Source organism: Platalea leucorodia (genome assembly GCF_965183815.1).
Source record: "Platalea leucorodia genome assembly, chromosome: 4".
Lineage (NCBI taxonomy): Eukaryota > Metazoa > Chordata > Aves > Pelecaniformes > Threskiornithidae > Platalea > Platalea leucorodia.
The window spans coordinates 56,488,226-56,511,274 of NC_138826.1; the positions used below are offsets into that span (position 1 = coordinate 56,488,226).

Genomic DNA, 23,049 nt, shown 5'->3' on the forward strand with positions numbered 1-23,049 from the left:
ATTAGAAAACACTTGCCCTCTTGAATTCAATTGCTGGTTAAGACCTGTTTAACTTGTGAGGCAAATTTTTTTTTCTATTTCTCTGCTTATTTCTACAGCTCTCTGAAGATATTCTGGATAGGTTCTGATGTTATAGAACAACAACCCATTAGTTTCAGGCCAAATGGCAGCAAACCTCTACCAAATTGTCAGGTTGTTTTGTTTTGTTTTTTTTTCTTTTTTCCAGTTTTGGACTATAACTAGCTTACAAGGGCTGACAATACCCTTCATCATCCCCTGTTCAAAGCTGAGCAAATGCTTCACCTGTCATTTTAAATTAAATTCTTATTCATGGGTTTCTGTGAGTGGGTTGGATTGCATGCTGCAATCAACTGAAATCAACTCCATTCATTGCATTAGCCTAATTTTCATGATCTCAGATGTTCTGGCCAAAGTCTGTAGCTTCACAGATGCAACCATACCAAAAAGAACATTCTACCTGCAGATAGCTCCCCAGCTCGCTGTGTCATCCCCCCCAGCTGAGATTTCATTCAAAACACTGTGTGAATTTATCATACACCAATTAGGCATACTAAACTGAGGAAAGAAGATGTATATGTTTTTCGTAATGTAATACAAGTAAAGGTATCTCTGAATCGATTCAGTTAATTATCTTAATTATTAATTACATTCGCCAGAAACAGATATATACAGACTATTTAATAAATGACACAAATTAACACTCAAATGGAAAACAAGAAAACAAATCTCATTTCAAAATATTAGTACAATATCAATTCAGTGCTGATGAATTAGGTTGCATCTGTGGTGAACCTTTCCTTTTTAACTCCTGTGTATTTAATTTAATGCATAGTTTAAACACTTCCTAAATCACTGAGACATGATTTAGGTTATAGAATCTGTAACTGGGCCATATTATAGTAAAGCATTTAGGGAATTTGCAATATTACTATAAGAGGCAAGTTAACTTTGCAGCTCAATACAGTGCATTTTAATTCGCATAAAGCAGGCCTCGGCCTATAAACTAGTATTAATTCAGACATCATCACTACACAGAACAGCTGATATCAGAATACCACTTCTCTTTCCATGGGTTCATTAAGCTTCTAAAGTACTTTTAACACCCAGATTGCTAATCACATACTTTAAACATAAACAGAGGCTTTTGTTGTCATTGTTGCAGGTTTTCCCTGTGAGTTATTTTAAATGATTACATTTAAAATAAAATAAGAAGTATATGTTGTTTTCTCCCTCTCTCAATATTCTGTTTTCTCTGTATGCAGTCCTCCCTGTTAGAACAGACAATGTTAAGCAATCCTTATGTCATGTGATCAACAAAGAATTGAAAAGGTCTCTTTGCTCTTCTGATGACATCTCAGAGTGTGTCTTCACAGCAAGGCAGAACAACTCCGGTTACGGTTCTCTGCACTTTCTTTCAACAGCAAACTGGCTTAAGGAAACCTTCTTTCCCACAGTCTCCCAAAAGCCGGTTCCTAACTATGTATGGAGCAGTGCGGTACGTCAAACCCATGCGTCCTGTCTTTTTTAACTTTGCAGCTTATTTTTGGTGTGGATTAATTTACGGACCTAGTTCACCACATTGTGGCAATCCGATTCCTCTTTCTGCTAGCATTTTTGAAGTTCATCCTAAGGATCAGTGGTGGAACTTTCTCCTTGAACTCTTTGAGATCCCCATACACCTTTTCTCTACAGCCACATTAAGTTTAGCCATAGAATCACAGAATCATAGAATGGTTTGGGATGGAAGGGACCTTTAAAGGTCATCTAGTCCATCACCCCTGCAATTGGCAGGGACATCTTCAACTAGATCAGATTGCTCAGAGCCCCATCTAGCCTGTCCCTGAATGTTTCCAAGGATGGGGCATCTACCACCTCTCTGGGTAACCTGTTCCAGTGTTTCACCACCCTCATCATGAAAAATTTTTGCCTTGTGTTTAGTCTAAATCTACCCTCCTTTAGTTTAAAACCATTAGTCCTTGTCCTATCGCTAAAGGCCCTGCTAAAAAGTCTGTATAGAAATAGGTGAAGTTGGTAATGTCACGGGTATTCATTGCTGAGATCCTCTTGCTCCCTAAGCCACTACCATCTTTGCCTGTGCCTAAAGCTGGCTCTGCCTTCACAAAGATGACAAAAAGTTTCTTAGTTATTTCAGAGCTCTGTTAGCCCAAGCTGCTTAGAGAATTGCCTAATGGTCTATAGATAGGTCACTTCAGTTTTCCCATATGAAGGGCATCAAAAACACAGGTTAATCAGAAGAAAACAGGAAACTGTCATTAACTAAAGCAACATTAATTGTGAATCACAATATTGCTAACACACAGTTGTCAAGCAGAAAAAATATTTTTTTCCACATGGCAATATCCATTTACCATGCAGATTGGTGTCTGATCTAATTCTCAGAAAAGTGAGTTAAATATCTGGGATTATTGAAAAGTAATGACTTTCCGCTTTCCACCTGCTAAACTGACTTTGAATTTCAGATTTGGCTCACAGTCTTTCTACAGAACTGTCAAATTACGGTATCAGGTAAAACATGCACAGACTGGTTGGTTGCTTGTGTAAACAGAGATGGATGAAAAGATTGGCTAACGTTTTCAAGAGTGACTAGTGAGAGTTGGTGCCTTGATTTTTAGAAAGTAGACATTTCTTATTGGACAGGTATTCTGAGGGTTGGTGCTTAGATCTTTTTGGGGAGAGCAGCCTTTCTCCACAGCCTTTTAAGACCACACACACTCATTATTACTGACTAGTTATCCAGATCTTAGTCTTGGTATATATAATAATAAATATTCACCCCAAACTTCAGAATAAGTTTATCATCCTTGATGGTATCCTGCTTCTCATTTCCATCTAGGCCTGAAATAATTTAGAGTATAATGAGCAAAATTTATTTTCATGGGATTCTCAGATGTTAATGAACATGGTATTTCATTTATATCCAACTTTTCCATCCATGAATTTACCAGGGTCCATTTTAAAACAAGTTGGTAGTATGCCCCCAACAGCTCTTGACAGACTTTTCCAGCATATTACTGCTTTCAGGGACAGACTTGTTCTAATTTTCAGCAACATTTATTCATGGACTGTTGATATTCTTTTTGTGTACAGCAGTCATAACCCTTCAGTTTAATACCCTATTTCCCAATGTGATAGTATATGGGCAATAATCATATTCTTTTTACCCCTTAGTTTGCTAGGCTTTAAAATCCAGGTTTACTTCAGACTAACTCTGGTCCCATGGGCTGAGCACATCACGTACTCTCCTGAAGCGCATCTTCCAGTCTAGTTTCCTTACTAGTCCTCCTATGCGCCTCTCCCTGAACAGAGGACATTCCTCTCCCCTGAGCTGGTGGTATGGGGGGGTTGTACAACAGTATGAATGCCTCAGACAACATAAATTCAAGGAGGAAGTCTGCCTCTGTTCCTTTGAGGCACATCTACCACAATCTTTACAAACTGCTTGAATGCCGCTGAGAGGAGTTTAGTACCATAGTTTTGTCTGTGCCCTTTCAGAAGTCACCAGCTTTCATGGGTTTTTCGGTTGTTTGGGAGATTTCTTGCTGAAATATCTGCAGCCACCTGAGAAACAGGGATCGGCTGACCAGTTTGAGATTAGTGTCATGTTTTGAAAGGAGTTACTGTGAATTGTCCAGTTTTGCAACTGCCGGCATTCGTGGTTTGGAGTGGATATGCTTGACCTCGGCAATGACAGGTACCGAACAAATGATTCTGTAAATAAATAAGTAAAGATGGCAGCTGACCCAAGCAGCACCCCCCTCAATCAGGCTGCTGAAGATATGCAATGGTGCTTTGCGGGTAATTGTCAGATCCACCATGCATCTCTCATTCATGGGCTTCTATGAGTGGGCTAGATTGCATACTGCAATCAATTGAAATCAACTCCATTCATTGCATTAGGCTAACTTTAATCCCTTAAAAATAATTTTAAATATACATCCCTTTACAGGCGCATTAAAAATGTCACACAGCATGCAACACCATGCTGACATTTGAAGACATCTGCAGAAAGCCAAAGAGGAAATTTATATCCAGAGGTAAGATGGGTTTCCAGTTTCTGGTAAAACTGTGTTGTCAGGGGAAGAGGAAAGGAGGGAGGGGAAAGGATCAAATTGAGTTTCAAGGATCAAACTGAGTTCAGGGCAAATGCTGGAGAGATGACAATGTTTCATTTGGCACTAGGTGCACAGAACTGACAAGCAAACACAGAAACTCTTGTTTAACTCTCAATTGGTGCATTGTTTATCCATGATCTGAGGGTGCGACCTTCCAGAAGGCTGTAAGCTGTGAGGCTTAACACTGCCGCTCATCAGCTCATAGCAGTGAACTGACCCAATGTGAGAAGAATACAGTACACAAATGAGACCACAGATGGTTGAACATGTCTTAAATCAAGAATGAGAGGAAAGGAATTCGGTAAAACACAGAATGCTTTACAATCCTGAAAGGGGTCAGTACATTACTGTCCAAACTCTGGTAGCATTATTCTGTTGGCTAAAAAGGTGACGGCAAAAAACAAATTAGCATTGTTTTGGCAGGAATATTTATGAGATCGTTCATCATTTCATGTTGTTTTTAAACAACACTAGAGGCAATGTCAGTATTACTGCTCAAACCAAACTCAGACAATTGCTAAAAGAAACCTATTTCTACAGAAATACAGAGAAATACTGTTCTCCTATTTCCACTAGCGGAAGATTGGGTTTTCAGCAGATATACATTATATGTCGAAGCTGAAAGATTACAATAACTGCCTTGTACTTAGAACAAGAAATAACTTTCTGTTGGCAGATTTTAACATTCCAATGACCACACTCCTTATCTAGAAAAGAACTTTTTAAAAACAATAAAATGGTTTTGGAAGTAATTATGGAGAAAAAGGAGCTACGAATTGTGAAGGATTTAAGAGCTACTGGAAGTTAGGCTAATAACCAGAACTTTCAATTTCCTTGGCTTTCTAAGGATAGTCTGAAAAATACATACAGGAATAAGCTACAGAGTGACCATGAGAAGTGGGTGACTGGATTTTTTATCACCCAGACTTTTTGTATAACAAGGAGGTAGGGAAGAATTTTTCTGAAGGACAGGAATAAAGACAATGTAGGTAATGCAAAGCTCACAAACCCCTCAATATATTAACATTCCTGGGGGTAGGTCAGAAAATTCTTATACAGAGGGCTAAGTTCTGCATGGATCCGGGTATCAGGCCATCCCAAAGTCTTTATTTTGAAAAGTGCCTGGATACACTTTTCGGAAGTTAAAATACTACTCGACATGAAACCTGACGTTCTGCCCATGTTTAGACATGTAAAAATGTTAGTTAATACATGTGTTAAACTAACACCAATTATGTTCAAACACGAATAGAAATTAGAATAAAGAAAAAAAAAAACACCAAGAGAAATGAGATCCATGGAAATTCATGAGCTGATGACAAGAGACTTTCTTCTTGCGAATGAGCATATATAATACAAACATACCCTAAGAGTATTAAAGAACGAAACGCACACCCTAGCAATATCTGACTTCTCTACATGATGTAATGATCTCTATAGACAATAACAAATCTACACTTCAGCATTTTGAGGGAAACTGGAACAATAGATCTGGAGTTCACTAAAAATATTTTAGCAGAAAATACTGTTTCAAATAAGAACAGAGCCCACAGCACTGTCCAGATCTGCAACATGATGCCAGTTTTGTTGGTAAGCAGGACTTGAGTGGCATTTCCACTGTGAAGGCCTTCATTACTTTAACATCAACCCTAACAAGAAATCTAATGGGAAGAAGGACATGCTGGCCTCTGAAACCTACCTATAGTCTCTCTGGGCTGAACAGGATATCCTAATCCTAATATGAACCTCTACCAGGCAACAAAGCACACCAACTCTTCCCACTTCCAAAACAGTGTTGAGCCACATCTCCTTCCTAACGCCAACTGTTATTCCACATGCTTTGGCTGAGAAAGATTGCAGTTGAATTCCCACTCTGAAGTCCCTCACTTCCTTCACCCTAACCCTCAAAACACCACAACCACCTTGCTCAACTCAAAGAAAAAGTGTGGAGCTACAGCTCTGTCTTGAACCCACCCCTCATCCTTCATCTTCCAGCTAACCAAAACTGCAGTGATATTAAGCCTAACCATAACCTTAGTCCTACCCAACTGAAAAGCATGCTGATCCTTTCCATGTCCAGAAGAGTGCTGGGCACTGGCTCTGAGCTTTGCATGACACTAATGCAATTTTCACTCTGAAGACTCACATTTCCCTATTTGTTATGTATATCCTAGCCTTTTTTCACTAATTAAATGAATTGGGTTTTTTACCCATGAGGGACAGACACAACCACCCAAACTATTTGACAGAATCAAGAATTTTACGTTTTACTTAGAAACTGCATGTTTCCTATTTGAAGTGAAAATATAAGTCTGTAATTTGGGAATATGTGAAATTTTAAAGGAAAGGATAAGATAGGAGTAGACGGTAAATGCGAAGCTGAAATTAAATTTTAAAATAAAACAATTTTGTTAAGGGGCAAGAGGGAAAGCATATGAAAAAACAACTGTTAAAGGAGAAGGAACTCAGTGCTCTGCTGTGTGTAAAGTAATGAAACAACAGTTTTGTTTGAGAGGTTCCCCTCTTTTTCATCAAAGAACGGTCTTCCTTAAACTCTCTAGGTCTCTGTTCCAGCCTTCTCTGAACCTGCAGCCTCAGTTTCTTATTCTAATACACGATAAGGAGACATATACACAACACAATTCAAATTGCTCAAAATCTTCATATGGGCCTCTGTAATAGTAATGAGACTGGCTCAGCTGCTCCAGTTCAAGCTTTCATCTCATTTATTCATTGCAACGTGCCCTCTGGCTGTACTGAATTGCTCTTGCCTTAAGGCAGTTTGCACAGCGTGGGGAACTGTGCTGCCTTATAGGAGTGTCCTTTAGGGCTCTGAGTTTTAAAAGAGCCCTTGACTTAGAGTCCAGTGCTGTGACCTGGGTATGTGCCCTGCACTTGGGCCAGAGGAAGAGGTCAGAAGAGTCTGGCTTGCTTTGCATGTGTACGTGGCGTCCAAGGTGTGTGAATTCATAACTCCTTGGGAAATGATGGTGCTGCACAGGACAGGGTCTGACAGCGACAGATTTTCTCATTCTGTGCCTAAAATGGGAAAGTGAGTTTCCAAATCCAGTCAGTCTCCACTGGCTCCATCTAGAGCATCATCACATAAATGGCTGGAATTATATGTAATGCAGAGGCCTGACCCAAAAGATCAGGACTGAGGGCTTCAAACTGATTTTATACAGGTCATCTGCAGCCCCTCATCAATAAGCCTCAGTTATTATCATAAACAAGTGAAAGGTTTCATTATCCTAACACAAATCAAGCTTTAAACATACATATATTCACACAAAATGCTTTTCTGTGACAGATCTGTTAAGTGCTTAAAAGGAAGAATCAGCACCATTTTGCAGATAGAGAAACTATGGTTAACAGAGAGGAATTAACTCGCCTGAAGCAACACAGAAGGTCAAAAGAAGAACAGAAAAGGGAATAAAATGCAGGAATTCCAGGTCCTCACTCAGTCCATTAACAAGTTGAACCTTTTTATGCAGTCTAAATTGTGTTGCATGTAGCTGCTTCATTTAAAAGCAGAGAGGAAAGTTGACTACAAATAAGCCAGGATGGTTTCACCATGAAAGCCAAAGACATCTCTAGGTGCTGAATAAGTGACTTGTTACAAGTGTACCACAAATGCACAACTGTTTCTGTCAGAAATTTGAGGAGATTGGTTGTAACACAAATAAGGAATAGACTTTTTTAAAGCAAACATGTGAAGACCAATCATCCTTTTGTGTAATTTCATTGATTACAACCTCTTAATAAAAGAGAAAAATTGCCTTTTTTTTTTTTTTAATTTGACATGTTTGTTTCATGACTGAAAGAGATTTCTTGATTATATTCTGGTTTTACCTTGTAAAGTAGCTTGTAGCCTGGAGATCTGAGTCCTGAGGACGGAGGTTATCATACACATACTTCAGATCCTGAATGCTGTTTAGCTCGGGCAATCCTGCATGCAGCATCTTAAAGTAAAGAAATATCATTAGTCCACTAACTATTAAAAAGAAATTTAAATGAAATGGGGCTAACTGAGAAAAGAAAGGTTTTACACCAAAAGGACTTCTTGTAAAACACAAAGTTTTGCTGATCTGAAAAGTGGTTTTGATGCTAGAGCAATGCCTGGAACGCTAAAGTGAATATATTGCATTGTAAACCTTTACACTGAGGTGCTGGAAAGGGGCATGGGTCAAAATCATTGATCCATTTTAGTTATTTATTTTCTCTCCAGATATCATAATCTCAATATGTGCATTGCTAAGCTTCCTTCATAGCCTTCTAATGGTGATAAAGGGAAAGCGATCAAATTCAGTCACCTGAACAATAGTTAACCACATTTCTGGTATGCTCACAGTGTTATCCTAGTCCTAATCCAATTTAGCGCAACATCACTTTCTCATTTGTAGCTACTGATTCCACCATCACTGCTCTGGAATCCTCCTGCTAAGGGATCATAGATTCACTCCCTTTACAGTCAATGGAGGAGGAAGGTTCCTTTAGATGTCGATTCATAGCAGGAGCCCTGACTTGGGCACGGAGAACTGCCTTCTGTAGAAGTATATCATTCTTCATGGATGTGGGACAAATCTGTTCTAGTTAGTTGGCCAGTTAGTTTGTTCAAAAGACAAATAATGCAAATATTCCCCTTGCAAAATAACATGAGTAGGGAAGAAAACTGAGTGTGTCCAATTGCCCATACAGCTCTCTCCAGGCATTTTAAAATATCAGCAACAAAAATAATTTTGACTCACTTCAAAACATACTGGTTTTTCTCAACAATCACAGTAAAGCTGAGAGCAATGCTTTGTGTGTAATGGAGAAACAAAATGACTCCTTCACACTGCTCAGAAGCAAATGTATCTGAATTTGCAGTCACTACTGTGCATTCTTCATTGATATTTATGTCTAGTTCAGACAGAAAGACCCACTGAGTTTTGCAGATAACAGCAAAGAAGAAAGGAAGCACTGTTTTTATTTTAAGGTTTGGTTGAGAGATGAACAGATTAAGGGGAAAAGAGATGGAGGGGGTGTTTCCCTATTCCTTCAAACTTTCCCAATATTTTTAAGTCAAGTTTCAATATTTTTTATATTTTCTTTTTGGCATTATGAGGAAAATCTTGCTTTGTATCTGACCCAATCTATACTACCACTGGACAGTTAGACTGCTGTCTCACAGAGTTATGGCTAGCAAAGAGCAGAGAAAATGAGAAAGCTCAATGAGGTGAATTTAAGTGAGTTGAGAGCAGGGACGATAACAACATTCAGCACTTAAGGACACACAATGCTATATATCTGTATGCCTTCAACTCATTTCTAAAAGATAACAACAACTCCTGTCCCCTTTTAAAAAAAAAAAAAAAGAGTTGCTGCATAGGCAAATTAAGCTTCTTGCCCTGCATTAGAAAAGGGAACAATAACAGATATGAACATAATCTGAATGATCTGTAGTGCAACTGAAAAACAGCATTTTTTTTAGGTTCTATGCATTGCAGAAGGTGGAAAACAATTTGCTGAAGCGAAAAAATGACTTTAGCTGGGCAGTACCTACCCAGTGCTTTGCTGGCTGCAAGGGGGTCTTAGAGACTTATTATAGTGCTTCATCCCTTTTGCTCCATATTGCATATCTTTCGTGTTTTCAGTCCCCTAATGGAGGAGGCTTCTGAAAACTGTGGCTAGTGATACTAGATGCTAATTAGACAAGACAGGGAACAACTGTTCAGAAAACAACTACAGGTTGCCTAGGGCAACTCAAATGTCACTAGATGCCTAAGTTCAAGTGCCTGCATTGCTCCCCTTGTTTGGCCACACATATGGCCACACATATCCCAGGCCTTCTGACTCACTGAGTGGAGCTACCTATGCTCTCCTTGGGTCTGGATTTGGAGCTGGTGTGTGACGCTCAGCCTGCCATCCCATGGAAAATGAATAGTCCTGGCATGTACTTCCCATGCGTTAGACCTCCAAAACGGGGGTGTTTCCTAATCTTCTTTTCCCAAATGGTGTTTCTGAGTTGTAGAAAGTTGAAATGACTTGTACAGGGACATGGGATTCTTGAGTCTTAGATCTGCTCTGTCTAGGTACCGTCTCATGTTTTATACTATTAGGTCGACCTGTTTCTTCTCACAACAGAGGCAAGTGGATCAATTACTTGCTGTCTAGTGTCACCTCTAAGCCCCTTTTAATAATTTTCTACCTGAAAAATCTTTATAACAGCAATGGATTTTGCATTTTTTTAAACTAATCGAAAGGTGTTTTTGTCCTGCGATCACCCCTTTATAATAGTTCACATCAATTCTTTAATGAAAGCAAAGCTGATGAACTACAGGCATTTATGCAGCTGAACTCTGCCAGCAGACTCTTGGGTCTCCCACAGATGTTTCTGCTTTTGAAAGTGATGGAAACTGCATGGATTATTTCTTACTCCCAGTAGCAAATGTCAGTACAGCTCTAGAAACATGCTGCTCACTACCAAGAAAAAGCATCAATTCTCAAACTGGACAAAAAACCCCAAATTGTTGTTCATATTCATGGTTTGCTAGAAACCACTAACAGTTACTGACCATCCAGAGCACAGCTTACTACTCCTGTAAAGTACTGTACTTTTTTTAAATAGTCTGATTGTTTAGATTTTTTAACCATGTTTTATAAATAGCATATCAGAAAACAGAATGTGGGAGCGGAAGGAAAGATTAATGATGCAGATTTCCAGATAGTGAGAGAAATCTTAGACTATCACTGATACAAAAAGGCAGGGGTTAGTTTATCTTGCCCCTTCATGATAACATCTGATATTTTTGCATGGAAATGAATTCAAAGTGGAACTTCTTCACAGTCTATTTACTTTTCCAGAAATGACCCATGAAACTAAAACATTTTGATACTTACAGGTTCCGACCAACACCCCATTTCAAGTGCAGAACCAGACTCACCCTTCCAAACATCACTGGCAAAAACAAGGCGTTTGCAAACTTCGTCTTGTTTGTTTAATTTCCTTTTGATGTGAAGTGCTCATCGATGGGGTGTGAGTATGCTGCCAGTTATTTTTCAATTATGAAGTGCAACACAATTGACTGAACTGCAGCTCACTGAAAAATGTTAAAAGCTGTATGCCGACTTTTAGCTCAGCACTATTACCTCTCCTTAAAGATCAGCAGAAACAAAAGAAGATGCAGCATGTCCGGAATATAGACAAACTTGAGCTATATCCAGGCAGAGATAGCTAGTTATTTCAGAGCTCCTGCTGCGAACATTTTCCTAACGCTCTCTCTCTGTTATCCCAGAGTAATCTAACATCGTTATCTCTGCTGATTGCAGAACAAGGGACTGCACTGGGGACAAGGAGGTGAGCAGAAGATGTAGTTATATTTGCAGTATGCGGTTTTAGGCAACCTGTTCAGAAATGCAGAGATTATTGCTGTGGATGAGGGAGCATGAGTGCTCCTGAGTTTTCCAGAGGCTCCTTAACTTAGACAGTATTTCCTACAACTGCACTCTGCACTGTTTTCTGTGCAAAATTATGCTGTATGACGGGAATGCAGTTTTGCTGCACCTTTGTGACTACTTAGAAGTCGGGTTAAGAGATCTGGGGCAATCCTTCCTGCTCCATATTGGAAAATCAGTCACCGTACCACTGCATGAGAATCCATGGATAAGACAGAAACAAGATGAGCGAATTCTTGCCATTTCTCCCCTCCCCATTGCAGAAGTTGGAGACGATAGAGCAGTGTTTACAGAGCAATTTCTTGGCTGTACCCCAGCCTCAGCAGGGGTTCTGTTTATAAGGTTGTGTAGATTTTTTCATGCACAGACCAGTCACCTAGGTTTTGCATGGGGCCCTGGACATAAGTTTTAGATTAATATCTTGGCCAAGTAAATTAGCAAATATCAGTTAATTTAATATTCTCATTCTACCCGTGAAGGGGGAAAATCATTAACCTTTCACACAGAAGTAAACAGAGGCATAAAGCAGTTATAGAATCTGCCACAGCATGTGACGCAGTAGGAATACTTAAGGGATAGAAACTCCGAGAGGTCTCAAAATCCTATACGAAACGATTTTTAAACCTGTGTTAATATGCGTAGTGCTCTTTCTTTTCTGTATTTGCCATCCTAAGAAGGGAGCATGGAAATATGCAAAAAAAAATTCTAATGGCATCACTGTTAGCTGCAGTGCTGCTAGGTACTGTCACATCACCCACTCTGTGAAATATTTAGTTTATTCTCTGTGAAATATTTAGTTTATTTTGTCTTGCTGTAACCATGAACAAGACTGGTAAATGATAGTTAGAAGACCTAGAAAAAGGGCTCAGTGAAATTCCTGAATGTGAAACTTGTACCCAGCTTCTTTTGCAGTTTTCTGCTATTTTGTAAAAAAGAATGCATTAAAAAAAGGAAAAAAATCAAGCAACTTAGCTTTTGTTTTCTCAGAAATTAGTACTGAAACTGGATAGTTTTTTTGCATGGGAAGTGCCAGCACTAACATATTCTGCAGTGCAGCTGATACCTCTTAAATCACAGTGCTACTGGAGGCAGCAGAGAAGAGGTAAAAGGGAAGAGGACACCAGAGGAAATTGATTTTTTATTTCATCCTCAAGCTTCTTACCATCTCCAGCAGTTTCAAGAGTAACTGGCTGTGTTTCCTGACTATATTATAAGCTCGACAACAAAGCTCCACAAACTCTTGAAAACGCTGTGGGTTTTTTCCACCTTCTGTGATGAAATACTCCATCTCTGATGTGAAGATGAAGGGAGCTCGGTCCCTTGAAAAGAGAACAATTATATGAGAAATTTCACCCAAAAGAGCAAATCATGCAAGACAATTAATATTTGTAACTCATTATTCACATTTTCTTTTCCAGTATTACCTTCCTCATTATTTCATCTCTCCCTTCCTCAATGTGGACAACTCTATTGCTCTGCCTGGTGTCACTGACTAACTGGGGCAGAGACAGGTCTCACAGCAAGAGCTTCCTAGTGAGAAAGCCAACAACCGAAGAAGTTTGGAGCTTACGTGTTTTCTTCTGGCTCTTCTTTATTTTTCTTTTTAAACTCTCATTGCTTTAATTTCTTGACTCCAGCCTGAAAGTGAATCTGGAAACAAGTTCTCTCCTGGTATTGAAATATTTAAAAGTTGCTCTCAAAGAGGATAGGATATAAATACCAACTCCCCACTAGGCAAGAAGTGAATTTAAGAAAAAAATACAACTCCACAGGCCAACAACAACAAAAAATTACAACATATGGTGCTATCATTAAATATACACCATTCTAAAGGGATGTTTCTGACCCAAATTATGACAGAATAAACCTAAATACACTGTCTTGTTTTCTGTACTGTTACTCTGTATTCACCCTAAAGTAAATGAGGTGCAGAATCTGACACCATGTCTTGCCTTTTTTTCTTAACACTAGCATCGTTTGTGGCTATGACATGCTATTGCAGAAGAAAACAGATTAGCCAGGCTTCTGCTAACAATCCTATCATTTGATAGTTTCAGAAAGGCCTGATATACTGCATCCTTGCACAGACAAAACTATTGCAGTGATTTACTCATCACAACTGTGTATACAGAGGCATGTAAGCAGATTAGAGGGCTATATTCAAAGGAAATATACACAGCATGTTAACCCTTAATTCAAAATGAACTAGAGTAAACTAAATATTCCTGGGAAGCCTGATGACAGAAACAAATTTGAAGATCTCTGTTTCTTGCTAAAACTTCAAACATGGGCTGAGTCTGAACCCGCTCTGCTTGCTGATTCATTCATGAGACAGAGAACCTTTCCTAGGAGTTTTCCTCATTTTCCTATAAAAATGCTAGCCTTCTATTATAAAAAGAAAGTCAAGTTGCTGTGAGATTCTAGGCTGCAGCTGAAAGTCATAGTCACAAGAAATGTTCAGGTGGCCTTCCCTTTCTGATGTCTGGAAATGCTTCCTGTTTTACATACAAGATAACTTCGAAAGCTGACCTCCTATGGGTGCCATTCACCTCAAAGTAGCCCCAGCCATTAAGTTTTTTTAATATATTATTCAATTTCAGCTAGGTAGTACTAGGAATGATGAAGGTCCACAACAGTCATTCTTATTCTTTCCTTCCACATTTTTCTTTATTATGCAAGATGTGAGTTCACAGTGTGACAGTTATGTTGCACTATGACTCTTACATAGTTATTGTGTAGTTTTGCATTGTAGCTTTCACAGAATTACAAACCTGTGTCTATTACTGATTTCAGAGAGCAAGATTTTCCCAGAACCTACCTTCATTCATGCATTCATCTTTTAGCTTATTTTTTGTTTAGCAGTGGTATTTAAAATAGACATTAAGTATTAAATAAAGTGATGCCATTAGGGTCACAGAAGTCAATTTGTTGAAGCCAATGAGAAAGATAGAGCCAGAAAATTAGCAACATTAACATTTTCACTTATCTGTGGACAGAAGTCCAATCTAAACTCTGATTTAAAAGCACTTTAGCATCTTGAGAATGTATAAAAACCAAATCTGTTTCTTTTCTGCATTTATGTTTTTGGGCTAAAATATTCCAAGTCAAAACTACTGCTGTAAAGGTCCCATATGATGTATCATGTTAAAAATTCATATTTGATTTCTGATGTCAAACTGTATCAAGAGACACAATTACACTGTGAAAACATAGCCCTTTCTGAGCTAGTCCAAGTCTCCCACATTAAGCTACTTGAGCTGAAAACAGATACTGCAATCAGAAATTACTTTACTGGAAGAAATATGGTGTTTAACATTGTTGGGTTGGGCTGTGAGCCAACTTCCACATAATGCAATGACTGCAACATTAGTTAATTCTCTTACTGTTGTTGCTAAAGGATCCATTTGAATGTACAACTGATATTTTAGTATTTATATTATTTATAGATTAATTTTACTTGTAAGATGATTTTAAGCAGTTTTACAATGTTTTAAAATTTCTCAGTATCATTTAAGACTGTCTTCTAAGGTGGTAGGCTTGTCCTCCCTTGTTAACCTGCAAAACATGATGTAGAAATTTGCTTTCCCTGGTTTTGCTCAAGGTCTTGTGATATCAGAACCTCTCCCACAAGGTAAACCATGCAATCAGTCAGATGCTGAAGCTCCATTTCTGCATGTGTCTAAGTAAGCCGGCTGCTCATAAAGGGAACGTTTTGCAATTGAAATTAAAAAAATACATAAAACCAACTTAGTATAGAAGGCAAGATGCACTAGAAGGAACAACACAGTCATTGCTCACAATAATATTAAAAAGCAAAGTTTCAGTGGGAGGAGATGCTTACTCACTCAGGAGTACATTAAGGATTCTGAAAAACCGATTGACAGGACTGAGTGTCTGTGTATAGACGCAAAATGTTCCTTGCTGTTTTCACAAACTCCTTTGGAATATAAAAGCATAGAAGGGGATAGTCTAAAAATTACTCCAGCAAAATTACAAACAGCCAAGTCAAGTCATCATCCATCCTGATGGGAAAATTTACATCAGCAAACAATAGAGGCTGTTTTAGCCTACATAAGAAAAAACGAAATGCACGCCCTGGTGTTGCATGAGCATTCTAATTTATCACACACACACACACGTGCAAATGAACCTCACCCCCAAGCACAGCCTGTATTTCCATATTTAAACCAGTACATCTCTAACTGACAGCTTTCTTTGTGGCCCATAGCTAAGATCATATTACATGGTGGCATTTATTCAGAAGATATGCAATGCATCCAAAGGTCTGGTAATAATAACTATGAAAGACATAACCCAGTTGGACATAAATCTATTACATAGCTTGCTCACATGAAGTTATCTAAAAGATATAAACATGAGATACTTCCTACCCCAAAACATACCCTCAGGATCACAGCTAAGCCCTATAATACTTTACATTCACAGGATGTTCAAAGACCAATGACTGCGTTACAGCCAATGGGACAAGAGCCCCTTGGCCTGAAATCTATATCTATTACAACTTGCTGCTTCCATCAAATTAATGAAATGACTGCCATCAGTTTAACAAAACTGGTATAATGAAGTATTTTCAAGTAAAAGCTTTTTACCATATATCTGTAGAAGACCAAAAGCCTTTTTTTCTTTATGGTGTGCTAAAGAAATACAGAATTGAAGCATTCTTGAATGACCTCTACTGTATAATGGTAATGTTGGGTACCATCATTTCTAGACAAAAAGCCTCATTGAGAGAACTGGTGTGGCTTGAGATTGACCAAAGATGTACAGCCAATAAGCCTCCCCAAATCATTAAACCTACCTTATCACAGCTTGCTCACTCTTTTTTTTTTTTCTTCTTTTTTTTTTTTTTTTTTTTCCCCACACTAAAGCCCTAGATGAGATTAATGAGCCCTTTGGTTTTATAATAGAAATCAGTCAAAAAGGCAATGCCCCCATTTATGACAGAGTCTGATTGCAGTCCTGGACCTTAAAGACTTATACTTTACTATGGCTGTGACAAAAGAGTTTGTTCAAGTCATTCAGTGAGAAGCAAGGCCAGTTTTATGGTGGTTTTATTCTTTTTTTCTTGTGTACTGCTTTTAGAGATTTAAGATTTTCATGGGAATGTGTTTTGCAGTTCCTCTGGAGATTAAAAATGTTTGGATGATATGTCATGAGAGGGAGGAAAGAAAGGAAACCTCAAGCAACTGAAGAGATCATCATGCAAAAACAAACTTTGTCTAGGGTGATGGGAACATTTACTGGGACTTCACTGTAGGCTAGAAATATGCTGCCTTCCAAGAAGACCAGTAAGTTCATCAGGATTTGTTATGAAACACGAGATGTAAACTGATTAACAAAGCTTGTAAAGTCAACACTGGTTTTAGTTTTTCCTACTATGAATCTCACGGTACAGAACATTTAAGGATGATACATTGACTTCCTTTTATGTTAAGGAGAAAAAGCATATGAGAGAATCAACAACAAATGACCTTTACTCTGATCCAATCTAAACTTCCTAATAGTGTAGTTATGGAAAAATTCAAGTCACACACAGTAATACAATATCAAACCAGTTGTAGTCCAAGTTGTCATAGGGACATAGGAGACAGTGTGTGAGAAACCATACAGAACTCTTTGCAATTTAAAAATCAGCTGCTCAGCAGCATACGCCCCCGTATATTCCCTGACTGCTTTAAAACCATTTTGGCTGAGTCAAGAGTGACCGATAGTATTCAGCATGACTATGTAGAATTTAGATGTATCCAGTAAAATAGGAAAAGCTTTTAGGGAGTGTTTGAATGCTGACATCCTTTGCTTGCAGCAAAACCCAAAAGCTTATTGAAGAACACACACAAAATAAACGAACATGAAAGCCAAGAGAAAATATCTAATCATAGTAATCAGATATATTTGTAGACACAGTAAAAAACCATGAGCCAGTGTATTCCTTTCATATATTAAAGAATGAAACACTGAACAACTGCACAATACAATTAGTCTCAAGCAGGCACATAAAAAGTCGTAAAAAATATGCCTGGAAAGGGGACCACAAGAGACACTCCATCTTTCTGCTTACCAGGACAAGATCAACCACAAACATGCTTCTGAGATGCTTATTTAGCCTATTTTCAAAGATTTTTAGTGACAGAGTTCTTCTCCAACCTCCCTATCAAATTTCTGTTCCAGTATCTCCCCTCACAGCTTTTTTGCCTTAATGCCTAATCTAACCTTGCTGTGCTTTCATCCTATTAATTCTTGTTCTTTCCTAAGGGAACATGAAGATCCTGTCTTCTTTACAGCAGCCTCAAATGTATTCGCAGACTGTTACTATGTCTTTCCTCAATCTTCTGTAGACAATTGTTTTAACCTTTTCTTATAAGTCTTGTTTTCCAGATGTCTGATAATTTTAATTGCTTTTCTCTGGACTCCTTGTAATCTCTCTGGACTCCTTATCCACATCTTTCTAAAAGTAAAATGTTGAAAATATTCCAGCTGAAGTTTTACCAGTGTCACGTGAAGCAAAAGGATTACTTCACATTTCATGCTTTCCAATTCAATATTCTATCATCAACTCATATTCAACTTGTCTGTAGTATAACTCTCAGATCCCTTTCTGACAAACTACCTAACGCTGCTAATCCCAACTTTCATCACAGTTAAAAACTCTTATAATAGGCCTCTACTGAAAATTAACAAACATGTTCTTCATCCCATCACACTGGTTACTAATGAAAATATTGAAAGATGTCAGTCCTATCACAAACCTGTTATAGGAGATGACAGTCTCTTCAGCAAGCATAGAATCTAAATGATGTGAATATATTTTAAGTGACCTCATAACAGAGCAGTAGTTCTGAGCTTTGTATAAAATATGAATACTTCACTTGCTGGACTTGACAGCAGTTTTCCCATTGACTTCAATGACAGTTGCTACCACTTGCATTTTCACTGTCTTGTATTGCAAATCTGTGTTCAGATTTGTTTAGAAAACTTATCTGTTTTCTATTTCTTTTAGTGAAGAAATCTTGCTAACAGTTCCACAGATATGTGTCTGCTCCTGAAAAGTGTAAACGGCCTCTTGCTGAGACTTTATTCCTCAAATCACCCAGACCTAATGTATATCCATCCATGTCTAAATAAAATGACAGTCTAAATTTCAATTGCAAATAGTAATTACAATGCTATAAAAAGGAATAGAAGAGAGAAGTGAATTAGCAAATTTGAAGCAGCTTTCCAAAAAAACCAGAATTTGTTTATCCTAAGGGGTTTACTCTCAATTGTATTTTTGACAGCTTTTATTTCCAGTAACAGACAAACGGAGAGTCGCTTGGCCAAACAGGGAACTCGTGACTAAGCTTCAAGGCAAAAAGGACACATATAGGAAGGGGAAGTACAGACTGGCTACAAGAGAGAAATATAGAAACTCTGCCTGCGTGTGCAGAAATGGTATTAGGAAAGCCAAAGCTCAACTAGAGTTAAAACTGGTGGTGGACATGAAGAACAACAAGAAGTTCTACTGATACATCATTAGTAAAAGGATGAACAAGGAAAATGTGGACCTGCTGCTGATCGGTGACATAGTGACGTGGGAGCACAGACAAGGCTGAAGTACTCATTGCCTTCTTTGCTTCAGTCTTTACTGACAAGGCCCCCCAGGTGGTGGGCCAAATATGACCCCTGGAAGTGATGAAGCCTAACAGCATCCTGGGCTGAACTCATGGGAAAGCAGCCAGTAGATACCCTTTACGTAGCACTTATTAGTCCATATCCTGCCAAAACAAGAAAGACAGTGCTAAAATGCAGTGAGTTCAGCAGAGGGCCACCAAGATGTTTCAGGGCTAGAGCACTTGGCTATGAGGAGAGGCTGAGGAATGTGGGCTTTGAGGAAGGTGGGCTTGTTTACTCAGGAGATGAGAAGGTTTTCAGCAGACCAAACAGCAATCTTCTAGTATCTATAGGAGGTTATGAAACAGATGGATCCAGGCAAGAATAAGAGATAAAATTGAAACAGCTGAGGTTCTGACTGGCCATAAATAAAACCCCCTTCACTCTGAGGATAACTGAATATTGAAACAGGTTGCCTGGAGAGGTTATCCTGGGAGGTTTTCAAGATTCAACTGGAGATAGCCCTGGGTAAACTGGTCTGAATTTACTGTTGACCTTATCCCCTTAATACTTACACAGAAAGATTCCTGGATGCCCTGAGCATCCTTGGCTCAGGTAAACTACATGGCCTGGACATTCAAAACATGCATCTAATATTTTTGACCTACATTCTTCAACCAAATGATCAGAAGTCAAGTCTATACCAGATAACATGGTTTTAAGTCTATTTTCTGCCATTTCTGCTGCTGTTTAAGATATCTACTGCATAAAAAGTTTTCTAACTACAAATTTGAAATCTCATTTCTGATTACAGTTTTATGCACGTTATTTTTATATTAACATCTCTCTTTAGAGGCAGAAACATCAAACTAGAAAGAATCTCCTGAATTCCTTAGGTAACTGAGGACAGGTCTTAAACCATTATGGTCTTATTTATTCATTAAGTTAGTTCTTCTTATGTGTATATCAACTTTGCTATTATCATTATTTTGCAATATCAGAGCTTAATGTTAGCTTTCCAGTAAAATCACTGTGTTGGACATGCCTGCTATTTTGGTCAGTAGTAAAAGAAATATTTCACACATAGGACTGGCCTATTCTGAAAGATTTATCTGTTTCTGTCAGTAATTGGATTGGTTATATCGAGATTTAATCGCGCTTAACAGATACGGTAGAACACAAGCTATAATCCTCGCCTAAGGGCTCTGATTCATCATTCAGTTAACATCTAGTTTCCCCATGTATACTGAGCCATAGTAACTATTTATTTGTGTCCCTTTGTCTGTGCAAAGTGCAAGGGAATGTGACTTAACCAAAATCCGTTTCATTGTGGGGCAACTGAAGTTACTGAGTTTGTAAATCGAGATTTGATTACACCTGGTCGCACAGGATTACTATGCCAAGCGACAGTATAGCTAACACAAATGTTTACAGCTGCGGTTAGACATGGTTCTTAGTGTAGACCTAGTATTTGCAGTGTGTATTGTTGCAGGGACTCATCTGGAACCTTACCTTGTAACAAGAAAATTGGCAATAGACTGGTGATGGGAAAGCAGAAACTAGTTCGAAGCATCTCTTGATGGTTTTCATTATGGCTGCATTGCCCCAGTCTCTGCTGTGATCACTAGTTATTCTGCAGTCTGACCACAGAATTTATTCACTCATGTCACAGAATTTCAACCACTTTGTACAGTCAGCTGCTTGCATATTTTGGAAGAATCCAAAAAAGATCTTCCCTGAAAGACGTACTTTGCTTTAAGAACATACACGTCTTCAAGAGTTTCAAACATTGTCCTCTTGCAACCATGTGCATCTTATATTGACTGGTTAAAAAGCACTGCTGTGTCCAGCTCAGGCACCTTCTGAGATGAGTTAGGATCCTATATTCAGATAGACACATATAAAACAGCCTGCACTCAGAGTCACCAACAACCAGACTGCATAAAAATGTTAAGGTGGATTTAAATCCTTTATATACTTCATGTTCAATACCTATATGTGAAAGTGCTCAGTACAGCATTCCTGATGCCTTATACCATTTTCTAAGACTATCACATTTTCCAGGTTTGTCAGGAGTTTATTACTAACCCTATTGATAAAACACTTGAGAGTTAATTCACAAGGAGATTGGAGCAATTCCTCTTGTTAACAGAGATTGTTGGACAACTGCTTTTTGTGTTCTGATGGACCCTCAGTATTGAAAAAAAGATTTTAAAACTCAGACATAAAAGTTGCCTTAAAATAAATAGAACAAATGGGCTTATATCCTATACCTACCGAATATTCAGCTAAAAGGTCTTTTCAGTATGAGATGGCTATTTGGAAAACACAGTAGTAGATCGTTGCAGGAGTTTTGTATATCACCAGGCAAAATACAGAAATAAACCAGTGATGAAGAAGTTGAATTGCACAGAAATTCCTTAGGGCAGGGGATGAAACCCTACATGAATTAAATACATCAGTATGCTTTCCAGTTAAGGATGAAGGACAAAGGCGTAGCATGCAGAACAAGCAGAAAAAGATACCAAGACCAAGCAACAGAGATTGATTTAAAAGTGCTTGATGTATACTTGACTCTGTGTGAGAACAGCTCCCCCTGAACATAAAAATGTATGTATAGAAAGCTTCTGGAGAAAGAGATGATACAATAAAATGTTTCTGATGGGAATAGAAAAGAGAAAATATATGTCTCTGTAAACAGTTATACTTTGAAAAGGATAACAAATAAAATCATATAATCAAATGGACAGCAAAAATGATGCTTTTTCCCCCTTTTATTTCTGTTTTATTGTTAAAATTCCTGTCTCTAGAGTCACATTCTACAAAATATCACGGGGTGACTAAGAGAAAGAGAAGGAGGGAAGGGGAGAAGGCAGGAAGAAATCTCTGAAGCAGGAAGTTGATAGGGAGTCACTTAAGTAACTCACATGCAGTAAATCTCCCAAAGCAGAGGGAATTTCATTGGTGGGTCTGAAGGCATCAAACAATTTCTCTAGCCCAGATAATTGTTAACTAGAATACATGATAACTCCTTCAAGAAAGCATCTGTTCCTGAAGACAGGAAAGCAGTTTATGCCATGCTTGAACTGAATGAAAAGCCAAGAAGGATACTGAGAGGTCTGGCAGACACGAACTGGGTTCCAGGGAACTCATTTCAGCAGAAGAAAACTGCACTTAGATGAATAAAACTGGATAGGGTCAAATCCTTACAGACACTGTATGGGAAAAACAGTGCCTCCCTTAACTGTCTGGGTACTTTGAAAAGGATAACCAAAAAAATTAATAATACAAAGTGGACAGTGAACATCTAATTTCAAAAAGCTTTAGTTGAATGCCCTCCACAAGAGGCTATTACTGAAAATAAATAACCAACGGTAAAGGGCAAACTACTATCCAGGCTCAATAATTAGAGAAAACATCAAAACAGCAACAATAAACATCTACTCTTCAAGGCAGACAAAGATAACAGAAGTGTATCTGAAACTCACTACTGAAACTCATGCTGCTCATATGTTCTTGGACTCGACTTGTGCTTTTGGTGTTTAATTTGGGGCAGTTAGAGACACCTGACTTTCAGAAGGGATGGATTTCTTGCCTCATAAATTCAAGCCCCTTTAGGACATGTCACCTTGGAGGTGACATTGCTTCACCTTCAGGTCTTTATGCATATTTCACCTTTCAGTCTTTATACAAAGCCTTATGTGTATGACTATCTTTAAACATCTGTATAATCTTATTAAGATCATTAGGGCTACTAAGGTTCTTTAAGTCATGAAATTAAATCTCTCCAGGTTTTCAGTCAGAGATTTTTGGAGGGTGGCATACTGGAAGTGCTGAAAGTGGATGGCGG

The 23,049-nt window shown here is 38.4% G+C and overlaps 1 protein-coding gene across 1 annotated transcript in view; it reads right to left on the reverse strand.

Moving 5' to 3' along the window:
• Positions 1-23,049, reverse strand: part of PIK3C2G (phosphatidylinositol-4-phosphate 3-kinase catalytic subunit type 2 gamma) — a gene marked incomplete at both ends in the record, with an annotated part of 201,175 nt that overhangs the window by 43,872 nt on the left and 134,254 nt on the right. The window contains 2 exons of the mRNA XM_082311225.1: positions 8,007-8,116; positions 12,754-12,910. Coding sequence (XP_082167351.1) covers positions 8,007-8,116; positions 12,754-12,910 — 267 coding nt within the window. The remainder of the gene's footprint in view (positions 1-8,006; positions 8,117-12,753; positions 12,911-23,049) is intronic.